The sequence below is a fragment of the Oculina patagonica genome, chromosome 1, assembly GCF_052425735.1.
Source record: "Oculina patagonica isolate OP01 chromosome 1, crgOcupat, whole genome shotgun sequence".
Taxonomy (NCBI): Eukaryota; Metazoa; Cnidaria; class Anthozoa; order Scleractinia; family Oculinidae; genus Oculina; species Oculina patagonica.
In genome coordinates this window covers 3,227,297-3,246,375 of record NC_135758.1, presented here as the reverse complement: position 1 = coordinate 3,246,375, position 19,079 = coordinate 3,227,297, and the positions used below count along the sequence as shown (strand labels likewise).

Below are 19,079 nucleotides of genomic sequence, written 5' to 3'. Positions count from 1 at the left end.
TTTTTGGCAGTTGCCTGATGATTGCTTCGCAGGAAGCATGAAACTCTGAGTAGCAATAAATGTCTTCGACCAAATAATCCAACTCTTCAAATCTTTATTTCTATATATACCGTATTTTCTCAATTAAACGCCCCCGGCGTTTATTTCAAACTTGGCTCCGTGGATCCGGCGTTTATTTGAATGGTGCAGTTTATAGGAGCAAAATGTTTATAAAAGAAGGGTTTTAAATCATTATTTGTGACATAAACGTAATTTGCCATCATACCTAAAGCATATTACACCTCAAATAAATGCCTGGAAGGCTTACTTACAACTCTAGCTCGGAGACCCGGCGTTTATTCGGGGCCCGGCGTTTAATCGAGAAAATACGGTATATATATTTGTGAGCTTGGTGTGTGGCGGAAATGACGTCACACGGCCGCCGCGCGCTAGTGGCCTAATGGTAAGGCGTCGAACTTGAAATCAGATCTTCGGAACTGAGGGCGGGGATTCGAATCCGGCTAGGGTTTTTTTTTTTTAATTATTATTTTTTTTGTGGGTTCGAATCCTGAGCCTTTCATTTTTATCGTTTTTCTTTTCGGATTAAAATAACGCTGGTTTCCACATAATACTCCCTCAACGCCTATTCAGGCTATAAACTGTTCATGTATGAAAATTTGCCATTTCGTTCTGAACCCATTGTTGCTGATGTAAAGGCGGATCGGGATTTCTCCATCCATTGGAAAGATAATCATCCCTGTTTAGTTCCTGTTGCTGTTGCTGTAATTGTTGTTGTTGTCTACGCGTGGCACTATTTTCTCGAGCAGACTGTAATCGAATATTTCTCTCCTCCTCCGATTCTAATTGTAAGCGCGCTGCATCACTTTCCCTTCTTAATTGTAATCTATCCTGTAGCTGTTCAGTTGATTCTACTGTATAATTTTGTCTCAGTATTTGTAATCTCTGTATTCTTGTGTCTTCAGCTTCTGTTTGTATTCTATCCGCGGCATTTTGTCGAAGTCTCTGTAATCGTGCAGTTCGTTGTTGTTCAGTTTCTGTTTGTATTCTGTCCGCGGTATTTTGTCGAAGTCTCTGTAATCGTGCAGTTCGTTGTTGTTCAGTTGCTGTTTGTATTCTGTCCGCGGTATTTTGTCGAAGTCTCTGTAATCGTGCAGTTCGTTGTTGTTCAGTTTCTGTTTGTATTCTGTCTGCTGTATTTTGTCCGTTACTAGGCAACAATTAGCCAGAGCTTCGCGAGGCCCTGCGAGTCACGTATTACTAGTATAGAGGATATTACTACGTATACACGGCAGCGCGAAGATTCATTTCTAACCGGCGTTGGCAGCTTTGCACAAACAACCCTGCAAAGGCGGGAAATGACGTCATCGATATCCTCACTAGTAAGGTTATGGAAAATACGCCACTATAGTCCTGGATGCAGTTTCGTATGAATTTTACGAGTGGTCTATTTTCCAGTAAAACACTCGCGGTTAGAAATGGCGAGCTATCCGGCGATTCATAAAGCTCACTCAAGTCAAAATAAAAGCTTTTACTGAGGAGCGGGAAAGTGCTATAAACGCGAAGAAGAAAACTTCATATGACTTCAGTGAAATTATTTAAAAGAGCTTCTTGCTTGTTGAAAGTATGGCGAAGGGAGGGAAATCAAGAAATTCCAGCTGCCGAACTACAAGACTTCGCGATCAGAAATCAGTAGAAAAGCGGTGAGTTTGAGCAGAAACAGATTTCAAAACGGCGAATTATTTATTGTCAGTGACATTGATGAAAGCTAATAAACAGACTGTTTTTACATTTACGTTATACATCAGTTCTGAAAGCTTCGGTTCGCGAAATTTTGCCTTTCCGTTTTGCAATTTGCTCAATTGTTATATTTTATAGCCGTCGCTCGTGTTAAAGCTTTTGATTAATAAAGGTGTTTTAACTTTTACTTTATGCTTGAGTTTTGTCTATATAATAAAAAACAAAATTACACGGTGGCTTGAAGTGATATGAATTTTATTTTCTCGTGGTAAAAGCAATATTTTACTCATTCGCTGCGCTCATTCGTAAAATATTGCTTCACCACTCGAAAATAAAATTCATATCTTCGCGCTGCCGTGTAATATCCTCTATATATTTTTATTGTATTGTTCACTGATAGGCCTACTACGGAAGTGCGCAAAAAGATTCTATGTTCCCGACGTCCTCACAACCCCGGGGGGGGGGGGGTACTCCCATATGTGGCCTATATAGGTATGTGCCGCCCGATAGGGTATGGTTTTTGAGGTTCTCAGTCCTTAAAGGGTATCATTTTTGCTCCTTTTGACAATGTGTTCCCGGTGTGATCCTTAGATAGGGTACCTAAATTTTATTACCTAAAATAAACGCCCAGCTAAACGAAAAAAAGGTATCTTAAAACTGAATTTTCTGTTCAGGTATTTGTAAAGCAATTTTATCGGTTAACCGTTATTTGGGTCGTCACGGAATGCTTCTCCTCCCCTTGAATAGGGTGTCATTTTTCGGTTTTGGGCCTTAAATAGGGTGTCATTTTTCGCTTTCTTTATCCTTGAATAGGGTCAGGGTTTAAGAACCTTGGCGGCACACCCCTATCCGAAATTTATGGGAGTACCCTCCCCGGGCTCACAACCAACACGTTCTTCTTCACCAAGCCGATTTACTCAGTATCCTAGCGGTACGCGAGTTCCCATCACGGGTATCAGCTGGATCTTGCCATCAATGGAAGATTATCAGTTGTGTTGTTATCACTCAAAGCTACCACAGACCTGACTGCGAGATCGATCATTCACTGGTTGTAATTGCAGGCAAAGTTTGTCTTCAGCCTTGAAACATCAACCGCTCAATGCACAAAGGACGCCGACGTTTTAATGCTACCAGGACATCATTGCCAGTCCTGTGTAAGTCCTTTGTCAGCTTTATGGAAGAGGCACGGAAGGACTGTCCCACAGACACTGCTGAAGAGAAATGGAACTTCATTCGCCACGTCATCTTCAACCCTGCCCTGCACACCTTCGGCAAGTGTGAGGCTGTAATAGGATTGGTTGGAAAAAGGATTGCTGAACTAGAACCAGCGATTGCAGCATTCGGTTCAGCTGTAGCCGTCAAGTCCGCTACCGGCGAAATTATTATCACTGACCGTAACAAACCGTTGGAAAGGCAGAAAGAGTATTTCCAGGAATTCGACTCGTGGAAAAAAACACTGTAACTGACACAGCTGTCGAATGTACCAACGTTCTGCTTATCATAGAAGAGCTCAAAATACTCCTCAGTAGAGATACACACGCATGCAGCAAGGTCATCGACTTCCATACAGGAAAAGATAGCATTAGGCTTTTATAGATTGTGCTCCTAAAAGTGGCATATTATGCTACTAGCAGTGCTCAAAATTTTGCCAAATTATGCAAAAATTATGCCAGAATTCCCAAATTATGCTTCTGATTTCCGAAATTATGCTCACAAAATGACGTAGATTCTATACATAGAGGTGTGCAATAACGACACCAAATTATGATGTTTTTTTAAATAAACTGTTGTTGTAAATTTATTTGTGTTTATGGCAGTTTATCACGGCCGTCAGCTGTCCAAATTAGCTGCTCGCATCTCTAAACCGTTTGTAAAATGCCTCCAACGACTTAACAATCACAATTGTATAGCTAAAACACGCATTGCAAGAACAAACTACCTAAATTTCATTTATTTCTGTAGAAAGTACACCATATTTACTACATTTTATGAATTTATGCTCCAAAAAGTGCTACTGAAATTGCTAATTATGCCGTGGCAGTGCTCGTTTCACAAATTATGCTTTTTAGCTCCAATTATGCCAAAAATTATGCTAGCACAATCTATAAAAGCCTACACGGACCTGCAGCATGAACATGTGCTAGACCACGTTTTGGTTTGTTACATAATCAGTACACGTGCGTGTCAAAAAGCAAGTCAAAAGTGACAGGAAAAAGTGATTATCTTGGAATTCATGTTTTCAATATAGAACAAAAAAATAAAGTCAAAAATAGCCCAAGCGTGTGAAGATGTAGATCACGATGACTTTAGTTTAGACCACTAGAATTCCTACTTTAATTTTTCCTTTTTCTTAGTTCATCTCTCGACTGTGAAGCGAAAAAGGGGGCGGGTGGGAAAATGGCCGTGGAGACTGTGGTGCATCGCCCCGCGTACGGCTATTTTAAACTCGCCCTTGTTTTCGCTTCGCGCTTGACGGACTAAGAAAAAAGAGGCGCTTATTGTAGTCTAGATAGTTCGGAATACTGTGGCTAGGTTGTTGACGAAGTTAGATCGATGGTAAGTTGGATGACCATCGAATTTTCCAGTATATTGCATAACGATTGCTTCGTTCACAAACATGAGGTAAAAGGCGAAGTAACCGTCGGAGATGTTGAAGATAGACGTTTTTACTTTCATGACAAAATTGCCTAGGTAATGAAATAAGCTATCGTGGTTCAGTATTTTCTAAACCTGGAAGTCAAATGAAGAAATTGACAATTAGCTAAAACTGTATGTGGAACGATAGCAGAAGATTGTGTAAACACTAATGACCCAAATTCGTTAGTGGCATTGCATATTTATGTAGGTGGTAAATGCGTTGTTTATAAGTTATAGTTAATAGGTATGCCGACAAAAGATAACTGTGCAATCATTCATTTGGGCGAGAAACACATTACAAGTTGTTAAAAGTAACCACCTTGATGTAGGCGAAATGGCAGCAAAATTGTCTAATAGAAAATTCTCTAGAAAAACAATTGCTTATTTCTTAACCTAATCGCTTCCTCGGATAATTACCAAATGGTTAATTCTGATGAATCTAAACAAATCAAGCCTTAGCTTGACTTTAGTTAACTGAAAATAAGAATCTCATTTGATCAGGCTTAGTTCAAGCGTTGGCTTATATTGATGCGAAGCTGACTGTGGCGTGACTTTAGCTCGACAGTTCTTTCATTTATTCATTAATACTTGTCTCAAATCAGTTCCATTCAAAGTCTCGATCTGCATTGAGATCTCTCTGAATCAGCGTCATTCGTGCCCGACTGCGATAAAACACAACTGAGCTGGTTTTGCTAAAACGACAGCGATCCTATCTTTGAGCTGCCCTACCTTGAGGCTTATGTGTTATTTTGTTGATTGCAGCTGCAACCATTGATCGTGTGGCATCAGAAACATTGGCAAAGGTCGAAGAGAAGTGTCCCATTATCACAAAGACTCCCAATGAGATAAGATTTCTGAGCATCAGTGTGTTCCAAGCACAAATGTTTCATTCTTCCCTTCCAACTGCCATGGTTATCCTGTGACTGTTTGTAATGGGAATTTAATGATTCATCAAGGCAGCATGTTCGATAATATTCGCTTTGCTGGTAACCTGGTTTACAAGCTTGATATCCGATATTGTAAAGAGAACCTAGGCTGTCACGGTCAACTTTTGGGAATAAAGGAGTCAGAAATTTCGTATTTTCCCATTCATATTTTGTGTGCATGCAATAGTTGCTGTGAATTTAAACCACTATTGCAGTGATAGAGCAAAAACTCTGAACTTGTATACAGGTTGCTTGTCTTTGTGAAAAGTGAGTTCGACTTCTATAATTGGAAATTTGAGGAATTACTCGTTGCAGTTTTTCCAAAATTTCAACATTGAGCAATGTTTGGCTGCTAACTTTTGTCTTTAAGAAGTAATAGCCTATACTGTGTTCCATGTGTTGGTTGTAAAAGTTGTAGTTTCGTAATTGGCTAGTCCTTCTAGTTGGGGCTGTAGTGGCAGTTTCGGTGGTAATAGAGGAAGGTCTTTTACGCTAGGGTGGTTGTGATGGTTGCTGTTGTGGTGCTTGCTTGCATGTAGATTAAGTAGTTGTGGTAGTTTTGTTAGAATGGTGGTTGTAACAGTTTCAGTGACTAGTGTGATAATTGCTGTAGTTGACATACTTAGTCTGTTGTGATTGTGATTTTTGCGGTGCCTGTTGTGGCTGTGGTAGATTCGGCTGATTTCTACGGTAGTTTCAGCGGTTGTGACTTTAATGGTGGTTGTGGTCGTTTTGGTGGTTTGCAGTTATAGTGCTGTTGACGGTAGTAGTTGCGGTCGCTGTCACGGCTGTGGTAGTTATGAGGGCTGTGGTGGCAGGTGTTGTGATATTTGTTTCTGTTTTGAAAAGTGTATCGGTTGTGGCATTTGAATTAAGTGTAGTAGGTATGATTTTTCTTGCAGTTTTCCGAAGGCAGTGGCAGTTTGTGTGGCCGCGGTAGTTATGGTATTTGTGTTGGCAGGGCCGTAACTAGCAGGAGACAAGACGAGCACTTGCCTCGTCTAGACTTTTACCAAAAATTGAAAACATAATATGCTTTTTTGGGAAAATAAACCCCAGTTGAACAAGATTGATTTTTCTCAAGAAATACCTTATAAAAATATCTCTGAAAGACTTTCAGAGCTTCTGGATTCAACATTTTCTGGAGGGCATGCCCCCAGAACCCCTAGCAAGATTGCCTCGTCTATTGCAAATGTCTTGTTTCGGCCCTGATTGGTTGTAGTGGTAGTGCTTGGTTTGGATGTTTTTTATTTTTGGATGGTTTTGTTAGTTGTCCTGTAGTGGTTGTGGCAGTAGTGGTACAAGTGGTAGTAGTGGTTCTTGCTGTTGTTGTGGTTGTTTTGGTGGATGTGGTAGCATGGAGAGTTGTGTTCCCATTGATGATTCTATTTAAGTTGTGTGGTGCATGTGTGTAACAATTTTGGCGGTTATGCTGGTTGTGGCAGCTGCATGTTTTTTTTATTACAATTAGAATTAATATTGTTGTTCTTGATCTCGTGGCAGTTAGAGAAGAATTTGTTGCATTTGCTTTTTTTTGCTGCAGTTCGTGGAACAAGTGGCATTTCTGATGGTTTTAGGCCGTGGTACAGGTACCATTTCAGTGCCATCTGTATCATTTCTAGTGGTCCTAGTGCTAGCTGCTCTAGTTGTAGAAGTTGCGACGATTGTGAGAGTTTTCTTTCGTGGTTTGCTTGAAGTTGCTACGATAGTTGTGCTTGCTTCACGTGTTGTTGTTATAATTATAGTAGGGGCAGCTTTGGTAGTTGTAATGGCTGTGGTGGTTGTGGAATGGTTGTAGTTAAGGTGGCTGCGTTAGTGTGATAGGGTAGCAGCTCTGCGTTGGTGACGATTGCGGCAGCCGTGTTAGCTGCGGTCGATTGTTTTTATTGTTGTGGGGTGGTAAACGTTTTTGTCAGCTGGTAAAGGTTTTGTCACCTGTGCTAGGCTATGGTGTTCTGAAATCACCAGAAAAAACATTTTAATTAAACAAACTATATTTCTACAACTTTGTCTTTGCTGAAAAGATTGTTCTCCCTTTTTCGCGTCTGCCACATAAGTTAGTTTTAAACATGCACTTAAAAGACGTTCTTTCGTGCACCTTTGGGCCTAAACCGTTTTGTAGATCATGTGACCATCCGTGATGTTTGACACTCAATTAATGATACTTATGATGTAGGAAAATCTGGAGATTCAAGTTTCTTTGTCGGAGTTTACACTTTTCACTCTATGGTTTTCACGAGTAGCTTTTTTATCATTAAAGTTTTACCCGTATGTAATTGTTATCCTAGATAAAATCGACTGTCACTGATACTGCCTCAAATTTCTACAATGAAGTACAAAACCATTTTGCTGTAAAGTTCGGACTTGCTGTAACAGCGGACATGTTGTCAATGAGTGAATTTATTGCCGAGTTTTCCCTGCCAACTGATGGTACCTGTGAAGAGGATATAAAAGAACTTGAAAAGGCAGATAAAGACCACGCAAAAGGAGTGTTAGTAAGAGCCCAGAACCTAAAAAGATTGGTCATGCGTCGAGGAAAGAGGAAGCTGATGACCTACAGTTCGGTCAAGTATAGTGTTGATGCGGTAAGTTAGAGTTTTAATATTTATGAATGGAACAACTTTGTTAACCACTTCAGTTTAACAAAGATTGTCGAGAATATCTTGCCACAAATATTTTACAAATAACATTGCCATAAACAGTATCAATCACCATTTTGTTTGTCTTAGTCATTATAACTTGTCGCAATTGTGCAAATACATTAATTTGCTAAAGGCTTTAAATAATATATAAATAAGGGAACCTGACGTTTAAAACACCACATATAGTGGGATACATGTCAGTCGTGGTTTAGTGTATTTCAATGTTAAATCCTTTGCCACCCAAAGGTACGAATGTGCTATTATTTTTCAATTTCCTTGGGATAACATGGTATCAAAGGGAAATACTGCTAGATTGATTGTTATCGACTTAGGATTGCATCTACTTTGTCTAAAATAGTTAAAGTCGCAATGAATAGCATAGAAAAATACCCTCAGAATGAGATACTAATAGACTCCTCAACACTCTTATTTGCCTGATAGTCCATGATGTCGTTTACCATCCCAACTCTCAAAATTTTAAACCTCATTGTAAGGTTGCAATCCGCAAATTCTCACTGAGTAATCGACTGCCCTTTTTATTTCACAGGTTAATAGTTTCCAAGAAGACATGACATATTGGTATGAAAGATCTTTGGAAGACGGCAAGAAAATGTACAACGCATGCATGTTCCTTCCCAACATAGCCCTTAAACTCTCAGGGCAGCTCATCCTTCCAGCGAAGCAATTGGTTTTGGATGTTAACAAGGTAGACTAAATTGTTGTTGTCGCTTTGAATTTTTGATGTCCAGATATACATGTTATGCTCTACCATAATCTTGCTTGAAACTGTGCTCAAATAGATCTCTTACACACACTTCGAATTGCGATGTATGTTTGGATGACTTTACTGTTTTTGCGAGTTAGGAATAGGAACCAGCTTATGTAGTAGCTACATTTATAGTATAAACAAACATTTCAGTAAAAAGTGCATTTTTGTTTTATAAATATAGGCTCTCTCTGTCTGGGATGGGCACACTGCCATTGCAGGCGTGAGGCTGAAAGTCATTCAACCACTGACAGATAACAAAGGATTCGTTATTGGCCATGTCTTCGTTCCGCCTCAGCTTTTGACCGAATGCTTTCTCTATTCTCGTGCCATTACGTGGATCCTGACACAAATTCCGCCGGCTGGAGATAGCAATAAAATGGATATACCGATGGAAGAAATGAAAGAGACAACGGAATCAGAGGGAGCTGAAGACCAGAAAGAACCATTATAAAAATATATACATCTTTAACTTACGTACTTTAGGAACCAAAAGATTTCCGGATTCACAAATGTTTTCATTCATGGTCATCGATATCGAACTTGTATGCTGTTTACAATACAAAAGAAATTCGATCGTTTGATCGTTTCCACCCAGTGATTCCGAAGAAATAATGTTTTCCCAGTTTCTAAGCACTTTGTCTGATCTTGCGCCATGCAACCTCAGGAATATGTATTAATTAGTTACTCTAGGAAGACAGCATTTCGTAGTTACTCTTCGTAATGCTTGCATTCGTGTGTGGCATTCGGATACATAGTATTTACAGTAGCTTCCGGATTTAGAGCATTCCGGATCAATGCTAGAAAGTGATATATCGGCTGATTCGTTTCTTGTATAAAAAAGGCAAAATTGATTAAAAGAAGGAAACGAAATGTAAGCATCCATAAGCTTTAGAGTGATTTCATTTAACCCGTGAAACAATATTTCACAATTAGTGTGTAATAGTCAAAACTAAACAAACGAAAACAATAGAACTAGTGTGTAATAGTATCTAAAAGTGTAATAACTAATTCACGGGTTTAGTAAAATCACTCTATTTGGCGTCGTTTCCGTTTGTTTGTTTGTTTCGCAATCTGATATGTTAAACAGCTTATTTTAGTTTTGCTTCTAAATCAAACCGCCCTCGCACAGACCAGATAAGGGGGCTTTTTTTAGTATGGGCAATTAGCATATTTGGTTTATTTTGATCTTTCTTGAAATTCTAATAGCAACTAACGTCCGTTAAAGATATAACTGGGTGAATATTAGATTTTTCGATTGGCAGCTTTCTGAATAAAAAAAGGAGGGGAGGCAAGCCGGTGGAACCCAGAGAAGGTATTTCCATTATTTCAATGCTCAGGTCATTGGGTAAGTCAAGTACTCAGCATTTGTAGTCTGTTGTTATAGAGTTGGTCGAGGAAACGATTGAACATTCCGTTGTCCTAAGTTTTGGCTTCCTCTATTTGAAACACGCAACAACGATTGCATGCATTTTAAAGCCAGGGTCAAATAGTTAAGGGAAAGCAAGAATTCCCTTTTATCCCAGCATACTGACAAAGTCTCAATATGACTTATGTCGCAAATGGCTAATGTATATATTTCGTCTTTATTTATATGCAATACAGTTAAACTTTTTCATTACATTTACTAAAGCTTTGTCTTGCCTTTGGGTTGAAAGCATTTATAAATAAGATTATGACATACGTAACCGAATAAGAGCTAACAAAGTGATAAAACGTTGTAAAATACATTATTTATCAAGTGACCAAGCTGGAAAATCCTGCCAGCGTTAGATTGTACAAATTTAATTTGCCAAACATTTGACTAATAAGGGCATTTGTAGTCAAAGATTTTATTTTTGTTCTCTTGATAGAGACACGAATAGTCGTTTAGTCTATATTATGAATTTGCCTCACTTTTGTCAAGGTAGGAAATGAAATATGCATATATGATTTGTGACTCAAAGATTCTTGGTTATTTTGAAAACCAAAGGCTTTCGAAACAAAGTATGGATATGATATACGTGTTGGAGAAAAGAAAATTGCCTCAAAATGATTGTCTGATATTCACTGTTCATTTTCTCTGTAGCAAGTATTCCTGATTGGTATTGATTTCAAAAGAGACATCACAGCCAATATTATTTTACTATTTTAAACCCGTATTTCCTACCCCTACTTAAAACGCGACACTTAAACATCCGGTTCTATCATTCAGCCCATGACACTCGAACTTCGTTCTCGAGCTAATATTGGTGTTAAGAACTTTGCACATTTTAACAGCAGCGGGTGTCATACAGAGCCTTACTGCGATGCAATTTCGTATATCCTGCGCGATCTTGTGGAATAGAAGCTTTTTTTTAGGCCACTAGGCCTTCGGCCTATTTTTCTAAGTATCGGGTGATATTCGCGAGGTTGGCAGAATAGTCGTTGAAATTCCCAAAATAAAAATCGTTCATTTTTCTAATAGATCCTTTTCTGGAATGGGCAGTATTTTTCCTTTAAAATGGAAATTTCTGTAAACAACAACAACAACAACAACAACAACAACAACAACAACAAGAATCACAGAAACATGAGGTAGAGTAAGCGCCCTACAAGCACCCGAGGAATTACTTCTTTTTAAGGCCTTTTTTTCTGGGTGGGGACTGGCATAAAAATGTGAAGAAACAATGAAACATTAGCGGTTATAGAGATATTTCAAATCATAAATCAGACAGCGCACATCAAAATACATAGCTTACTCTAAAATAAAAATATGATTTATGTCTGCTTTCTCTGAGTTACCTAAAAACTGTCAAAAAATGGACTACTGAGTGAGAAATGTTCAGCCACACAAAGTTGTTGAATTGTTCTTAAATCTTAAAAACAACAACAACAACAAAAACACACACACACACGCGCTCACGCACACAAAAAAAACAAGGGGAAGTTGATAAACTACTGAGTGAGAAGCTGACGAAGCTTAGTGACAGCGATAATTTCTTTCACGTGATTTCGGCACTAATAATTGAAAGAAATACTTTATTGTTCAGATATAGTTAAACGCTAATGTACAAAGTGCAGTCGTGGTGTGGCCACAAAATAAGCGCATGGTAAAAAAAATAACGGTAGTTTAAAAAGACAGGGTACAGTGGAACCCCGATATAACGATCTTCGATATAACGATATTCCCGATATAACGAAGAATATGTTATGTCCCGGCAATAGTAAAATGTATGGGACGGAACCTCGATATAACGATTCCTCGATATAACGATATAATTTTACTGCCCCCTTGGCATATCGTTATATCGGGGTTCCACTGTATTTGGTAGAATTCTTTTGTCTAAAGACTAGATATCGACTGGTATTTTCAGGTAAATTAATAAATATTGCCAACTGCCTTTGGAGTGAAATATACTGCCTCAAAAAAAGAAAAGAAAAAAAATTGTAGCAGATATTTCAACACCGTTGAGGTTCACGGGATAGTTATCAGGTTGGATATTTCTTTTGGTATCCAGTCGAAAATAAATTTTGCCAATCTTGGCGAGTCAGGAATGGGAGAAACAATATCCCGTTACTCGTCTGGGAGGCAGAAGCCTGAAGTAGGCAAACCCACAATAACAAACAGTGAAGTTTGCCAAATTAATCGCTACTCTTCCAAGTTGAATATTACAGAAAATAAAAACAAACAGCAAGTCGAACGCAACGGAAGAAAAAAGATACAAAAATATGAAACGAAACGAAAAAGAAACAGTATCAGTATATATTGCCTGATTATTTGGGTCGCGAACAAACCTTCCAGAAAATATAATTTGCTTTACATTGCAACTAATATTTCCAGCATTGTTTGCAAAGACGATAAACAACCAGAATATTCAAGAAGTATTTTTTTGTGTGTGTGAAGTGGAGTATATTCTTTTATTGCTGCCTCTGATTTTAATCTTTTTTTTATTTTTTTTTAAGTCTATTGGAAAGTCTATGTGTCGGACCGTAAACGGGAGCAGAGGGCGTGGAAGAGGCTGACAGTAAATTGAAGCTGTAAATTTATTGTATGCTATTTTGTCATGTAAAAATATAAAATGTGGTTTCAATTTAAAATGTGTTTAAATATATCCAGATGAAGTGTTGTTTTGAAAAGTGCTGGTAAAGACAATATAGTGTTTTGTCGCTAGATAATTCCCTTGAGAATGCATGAACGTGGTTAGCAATACTCTGCAAGTAACATCAGTTTCTCCGGCACCTATCAGACGCTGGTACTTCAACAGAAACACTCTATTGTAATTTTATATTACCACACTATTGAATTCAAATATCATCTAAAAGAAGCTTAAGCTAATAGAAAGGGAGCAGCATAACCAAGCTTTTTTCCTTCTTTTCAAATTACCTGTTAGTTTATGTCAAAAAATAAAAATAAAAACACTGAACAATTTTGCATGTGATTGTTACATGAGTCCGTTTGCCTTTCCCGTGGATCACTATCAACGATGGACGGTTTCAGCGTTTAAAGCCAATAATCAGAATTCAAGAATTGCAGATTAATTCAGAATTCTAAGAGGCGAATAGAGGTGATCCTTTTTAGGGTTCGACCTCGTTGGTATATCATGTTTTGTTTTCACTCTTTCTTGACAACAAAACGATCTAGGGTTCCAGATATTTCGTCACCGTTTCAGGCTATAGATTACTAGCTAATTGTTATATATTATAATTCCCATATCAATTCGTATTGGCTGTGAGCATATTGCTATTTACCGAGACTGATCACGACGAGTATAAAGCAGCTATAGGGGGCTCAAGTGTTTTTAGAACAAGAACATTGAGAAGCTTGAGAAGCTTAAAATCGGGCGCTTTGCCTTGAAAGGCAGGGTTCAGTACAGCAGAAACCACGAAGCAGTTACTTAAGTAGCACTCAGTCCGACTGTGTTTGTGTAAGTCACAGGGCTTGCATGAGCTGTATTAGTGTGCATAATATAATATCTAGAACGTTGTCGAGATTGCATTATTACTTAATGACATGATGGTTTCAATTTATAAATGTATCTCACACAATACAAATAAACGATTGAAGTAGACGACTAGACAATGTAAAGTTTGACTTAGCAAAGTGCAGTGTATTGGTAATACTGTAAGGTGCGGTTTCACCTGACGGTCGTGTGCTTTTCGGTATTTTCCAGGCATTGCACTTTGATGGAACAGTACTACAACTGTTTACCAGGGAACTACTATTGTCAAGAAAATGATCACAACTTGTTGATGAATGATTGAACATTTGTTTCATACCATTACTGTAATAGCAATTGATGAAGGCTTTTAGTACTGAACCAAAGTATAAGGACTGGGAAATACTGAAACCCATTATCAGCCACCTTAAACGGAAATATCTTGTTGGTGTTTCAAGGAATACAAGGAAACTTCACTCATCCCATGTATCTATGTATTGCGGTATTTTGTAATTTTTTGAGTGATTTTTGGGGATGTTTGGCAGGTGATAGTTTTTTTAAAAGAATTAGTAAAATTTAGACAACTAAGAAATATTGAAAATTTAATGTGAATTTAACATTGGAATTTGAAGTTAGAAATTGGCAGACGGACACCAAACAGTCCCGTGACATCCTGGAGTGTTTTTGCATGGGGGTCAACTGTGTGATGATGTTTCCATTTTTTTCTTCAATCCCCACTGATAAAGAACTGTTGTTGGTGTTATGTTGGTGTTATCACATGTCAAGCCTTTAACAAGGTATGAAAGAACACAAGGATTTAAATTATTCTGGTGCTCAATTTTTGCGTAACTAAAATTAATGTTACTCAAATTCCTGATGGATTCTGTCTTAAACTGTTACGAGCTTAGTATTTCCAAATTATTGCATGTCAATGTAAGGCAAGACAAGACATGCCTTGGTTCTTATGTAATTCTCTTAAAAACACATAAGATATTGACTATAATTTTGTCTGTGCTATGGCAATTCACAGTGGGGTGGTCTTGATGTTTCTTTAAGTTGTAGACTGGACTGGACTAGTAAAACGCGGACTTGTAAAACGCCTCTAGACACTTCGAATTCCTTGGCCACAATCATCTTACGGCTCTCTTCAATACATAATGTCTCAAAAAAACAGTAACCTCAGAAAGAAGTCAGAAGCAAATAAGGTCGAAAGACCGAATTTGAACATATAACGGTAAATGTTCTAATGTCACGAACGTAGGAGTCGTGTAGGCCCGTCACCTTTATTTACCACATACTGCCCCCAAATTAAAACAGTACCCTCAGAAAGAAGTCAGAAGCAAATAAGGTCGAAAGACCGAACTTAAACATTTAACGGCAAATATTCCAATGTCACGAACGTAGGAGTCGTGTAGGCCCGTCACCTTTATTTACGATTGACTGTTGATTTCTGGACGGGCCCCGTTCTACCTCGTGCGAGCAATACAAACGACTGCACTAAACAGACGTCAAGTAGTGGAAAGAAAGAAACATATGCACACAACTCATAGCATCAATCCCGTTGTTTTAGTAGGGGTTTGCAGAACGAACATGTGCTATACTGCAAAAACATCTCCACGCTAAAACAGACCATAGAGTGCTCAATAAAGCTAGAAATATGCCGTCGAAGAAACACACAAGAGCTTCAAACACAAATTGTTTCGCTTGCTAAACCGTTTAGTTTCCGTTTAGTGTCCGCGTTCTACAAGTCCGTGCTTAACAAGCCCTCGTTTTACAAGTCCGCGTTTTACAAGTCCGCGTTTTACTAGTCCTCGTTTTACAAGTCCGCGTTTTACTAGTCCGCGTTTTACTAGTCCGCCTTTTACAAGTCCGCGTTTTACTAGTCCGCGTTATACTAGTCCGCGTCTTACAAGTCCGCGTTTTACTAGTCCGCGTTTTACTAGTCCAGTCCAGTCCTCGAAATACAGTATGCCAAAACTCCCCGCCCTCTAAAGATAAGTCCTTGACGGTTCTTGTCGTTTTTCGGTGCCTATTCATCTTCGGCATCTTTCTCATCCACCTCTCGTTCTGTCCTGTGTCTGTCATCACACGAAAGAAAAGCTGATTCTCAAAAAATCTGCCACAAAAGGAAATTGACAAAAACAATATGAAAACCATATATCGAAAGTTTCTTATTCTAAAATTTTATCATACGTCTTAATTCAGAGCTACAAAGAAGTTCCTCCTTTTGAGTTATTGATACTGTTCTTACAGTACCTCTTTCCACTAGCGAAATTTTACAAAATTCCTTCGCGGCGAACTCCAATCGAGAGTGGGTTAATTCTAGATTACTATTAATTAACTATTACAACATTCATTTTTAAAATAGTTTCCCAAGCCGACTAAGCTAACTAAACGTCGAGTGTATCTTTCAGTAAACAAAACATGCCGTTATGACGCCGGAAATCCAGCTCACGCATACTATACCCCGTGACTCACGCAAACCTCCGACTTACGTGCTACTACAGTCATTCCTTTCTAAACATTTTTTTTTGACCACCACCGTACCTTTCTACCCAAAAAACTCATGAAACCGCCCGGTTTTAACCTGTTTTAACCTTTCAAAAATTAGAGCGTTCGAAACTAAATAAGATCCGTAATCACAAACAACATACAGCCGTTTACCAGCACTCTTTAAAACTCCTGAAACCCTTCAAAATCAGGCAAAATAAATCTTTGAAATAACCTTTATCAATGTTTCTTATTTTTTATTCAGTTCTATAAAATGCCTTTCATACACTACTGTCAAACAAAAATTTCAATTTCCTCAAAGTTTCAAGACAAAAGAATAACAAATATTTCGTGCACAATGTAATTTGATTAAGCCAATATTATCACGTCTAAAAATACTTCAAGCAATTCAGTGAAAACCCGTTTTTTTTTCGTATCAACGAAAACCACTTTCGAATAATCAATACATGAAAATAACAATAAGATCAAAAGGAAGAAAGGAACCTTTCTAATTATTTGAAGACTTTCAAAGCCGTGATATTATGCATCCAATCCGCGATAAAATTTAATTACAACAAAATCCAAGTTCTCATTTTGAATTCCATTTTTTTCAGTTGATACCTTTATCCAACTTGTGAAAAATTCCATTCAAGTTCCTATTAATACTGTACATTCCCAATGTTTTGCTCAGGTCTTCAGAAGCGTCTTACTAACCAAATCTAAAATAATTCCAAAACATGCTGTACAAACATTCTACTCTTTGTGACAAACGACTTGACGACCAATTGTTCGAAATGAAAATCGACACAGTTCTTCCTAAATAAAAAAAAAAGTTTTACGGCGGAGTCAGGCTCAAAAAATATACCGCAAGATCACACCCCCATTCATAGTCAGAAACCAGCAAACCATCTAGTTTGCTAAAAAAAACACTGCGTGACATCAATGACGTTACCTTTTTCATTTACAAAAATAACTTTAACTTGTCAAAGTAAGTGCAATTTCACAATGGTGAATATATCGGCCCAGTTCTCGGCCGGGTCCAGTTCTCGGCCACTTTGTGTTTAACGCGTCTTTTCACACTCCAGTTGAATCAAAAAGAAAAGGTATTTCCTTCAAACGATAGACTGATTCATGTGCTTTAAGTATCTTGAGTTTGATCGTTCAATTCGATATAGAAAGCTCACACGTCGAGTTTACGCGGAGGTAGTTGTTTGTTTACGGCTCCAAATTCATGGATGTAGTTAAATTCGTATTTTATCCAAAAGCCCCCACCATACGAGCTAATTTTTGGCATGTGAAACGTAGAATAATTCAGCTTTCTGCTTTAGTTAACTTTTCGTTGAACCGTTGTATTTTTTGGTCTTAATTTACTTCGAAATTTTTTCTTGCGACGTTTGCGTATTTGCCAGTTCTCGGCCACCCTGCTCGCTATCACAGCTTAGCGCTTGGTTTTTAATATAATTTCATCTGCTGCTGCCAGAATGAAAGAAATAAATGTTTTAAAAATAAAGTTCAATCTTATCTCTAAGTTTTGAGCTGACTCTTGTCTTGTCTATTATTTCTACAACACCTAAATATTTCAAGACCTTTTCACTGCAAAATAAACCATCTAAATGCACGGGTCACACAATGCGGTTTTGCCAGAACCTGCACATAGGCAACTAGGCGCGTTAAAATCCTTCTTTTCTAAAGTAAAACAAAGCATCATAAAAATAATTTGGGATCGATATAGTATAAATAGGTTTACAGAGTGATTTTATGACTGTGAAAATTAATTGAGCATTTTTTTACAGATAATTACGCACAAGCTTTTTAGTGGCTGAGAACTGGGCCAAGGTGGCCGAGAACTGGGCCCACAAATGGAGCTTTTATTTTTATTATTGCTCGGGCAAATTAATTTTTGACCGGTCGATAGCTTTACACCAAAAAGCTGAATAATGTAGCTAGCTCTGGGAGAAATTTCAAGTTCCTGCGGTTCTTCTGAGGTAAGAAATACAAGTTTACGTCAAAAGTGGCCGAGAACTGGGCCAAGGTGGCCGAGAACTGGGCCCACAAATGGAGCTTTTATTTTTATTATTGCTCGGGCAAATTAATTTTTGACCGGTCGATAGCTTTACACCAAAAAGCTGAATAATGTAGCTAGCTCTGCGAGAAATTTCAAGTTCCTGCGGTTCTTCTGAGGTAAGAAATACAAGTTTACGTCAAAAGTGGCCGAGAACTGGGCCCCATACTGTACTTTGCACCGTAAGCTTTTTTCTCTGTCCTTCCGCCGAAGCAAAAAAACAAAACCTGATTACACATTAACCCAAAAGTCGACCAAGTGTGCCTGCAACGATTTCCTGTCAAAACTAAAATGAAAACCATTGCGGTATGCGTCACCCGTAGCGGTTTTGTAGCAACCCCGAGCTATCCCCGTCTTTTTGGCCGCGCCAGGAGACTACGCTCTAGGACGACCAAAGGGTAAACCTTAAATCGGCCACGCCCGATTAATTATTACGATTTTTTAACTAACTAGATATACTCAAAGTAGTCACCTTGAACTTCGTTATTCCTGATATCACAAAAACTTCATCCAGTTGTTTGTTAACAGATGTGATATTTCATTTTAATGCCAGTCGCAAATAAACTTGTTAATCCGGGCAATCAAGAGCGGTTGAAACAATATCTATCTGATTATGTAATTCATCTGGTGTTACGTAATTAGTAAAGGATTACTGAAACAAAATAATGGCGCAGAATATATTTTTTCAAGTTATTATTCATCAGGCAACCTCTGAGCATGCTTTGATTTGAAACATTGGTAAAAGTATGATTCAGTTTTATTTTACGTGACATACATGTGCACGAGTCGTGAGTGAGATTGATAAAAGGTATATTGTGCCCAATAGGCTTATCTCTTTCAAGGTGTCAATCATCATTCGTTTGGGCGGTTCCATCAGGCTTATAATGCGTTCCTCTTGAACGTACAGATCAGTTGGTCAGT

The 19,079-nt window shown here is 38.2% G+C and overlaps 1 protein-coding gene across 3 annotated transcripts; it reads left to right on the top strand.

The window, feature by feature from the left end:
* Positions 1-4,214: 4,214 nt before the first annotated feature.
* On the top strand, positions 4,215-9,581 carry LOC144652495 (uncharacterized). 3 transcript variants are annotated; one of them, XM_078512512.1, is made up of 5 exons: positions 4,215-4,293; positions 5,137-5,223; positions 7,593-7,885; positions 8,490-8,648; positions 8,893-9,581. In XM_078512512.1, exons 3-5 carry the CDS (start codon positions 7,682-7,684, stop codon positions 9,160-9,162), a joined length of 633 nt encoding a protein of 210 aa, XP_078368638.1. In that variant the 5' UTR covers positions 4,215-4,293; positions 5,137-5,223; positions 7,593-7,681; the 3' UTR covers positions 9,163-9,581. The 3 variants fall into 3 exon arrangements, with proteins under 3 accessions (XP_078368638.1, XP_078368654.1, XP_078368646.1); XM_078512528.1 differs by lacking the exon at positions 4,215-4,293 and adding an exon at positions 4,341-4,428; XM_078512520.1 differs by lacking the exon at positions 4,215-4,293 and having other exon boundaries at positions 4,795-5,223.
* Positions 9,582-19,079: the final 9,498 nt, after the last annotated feature.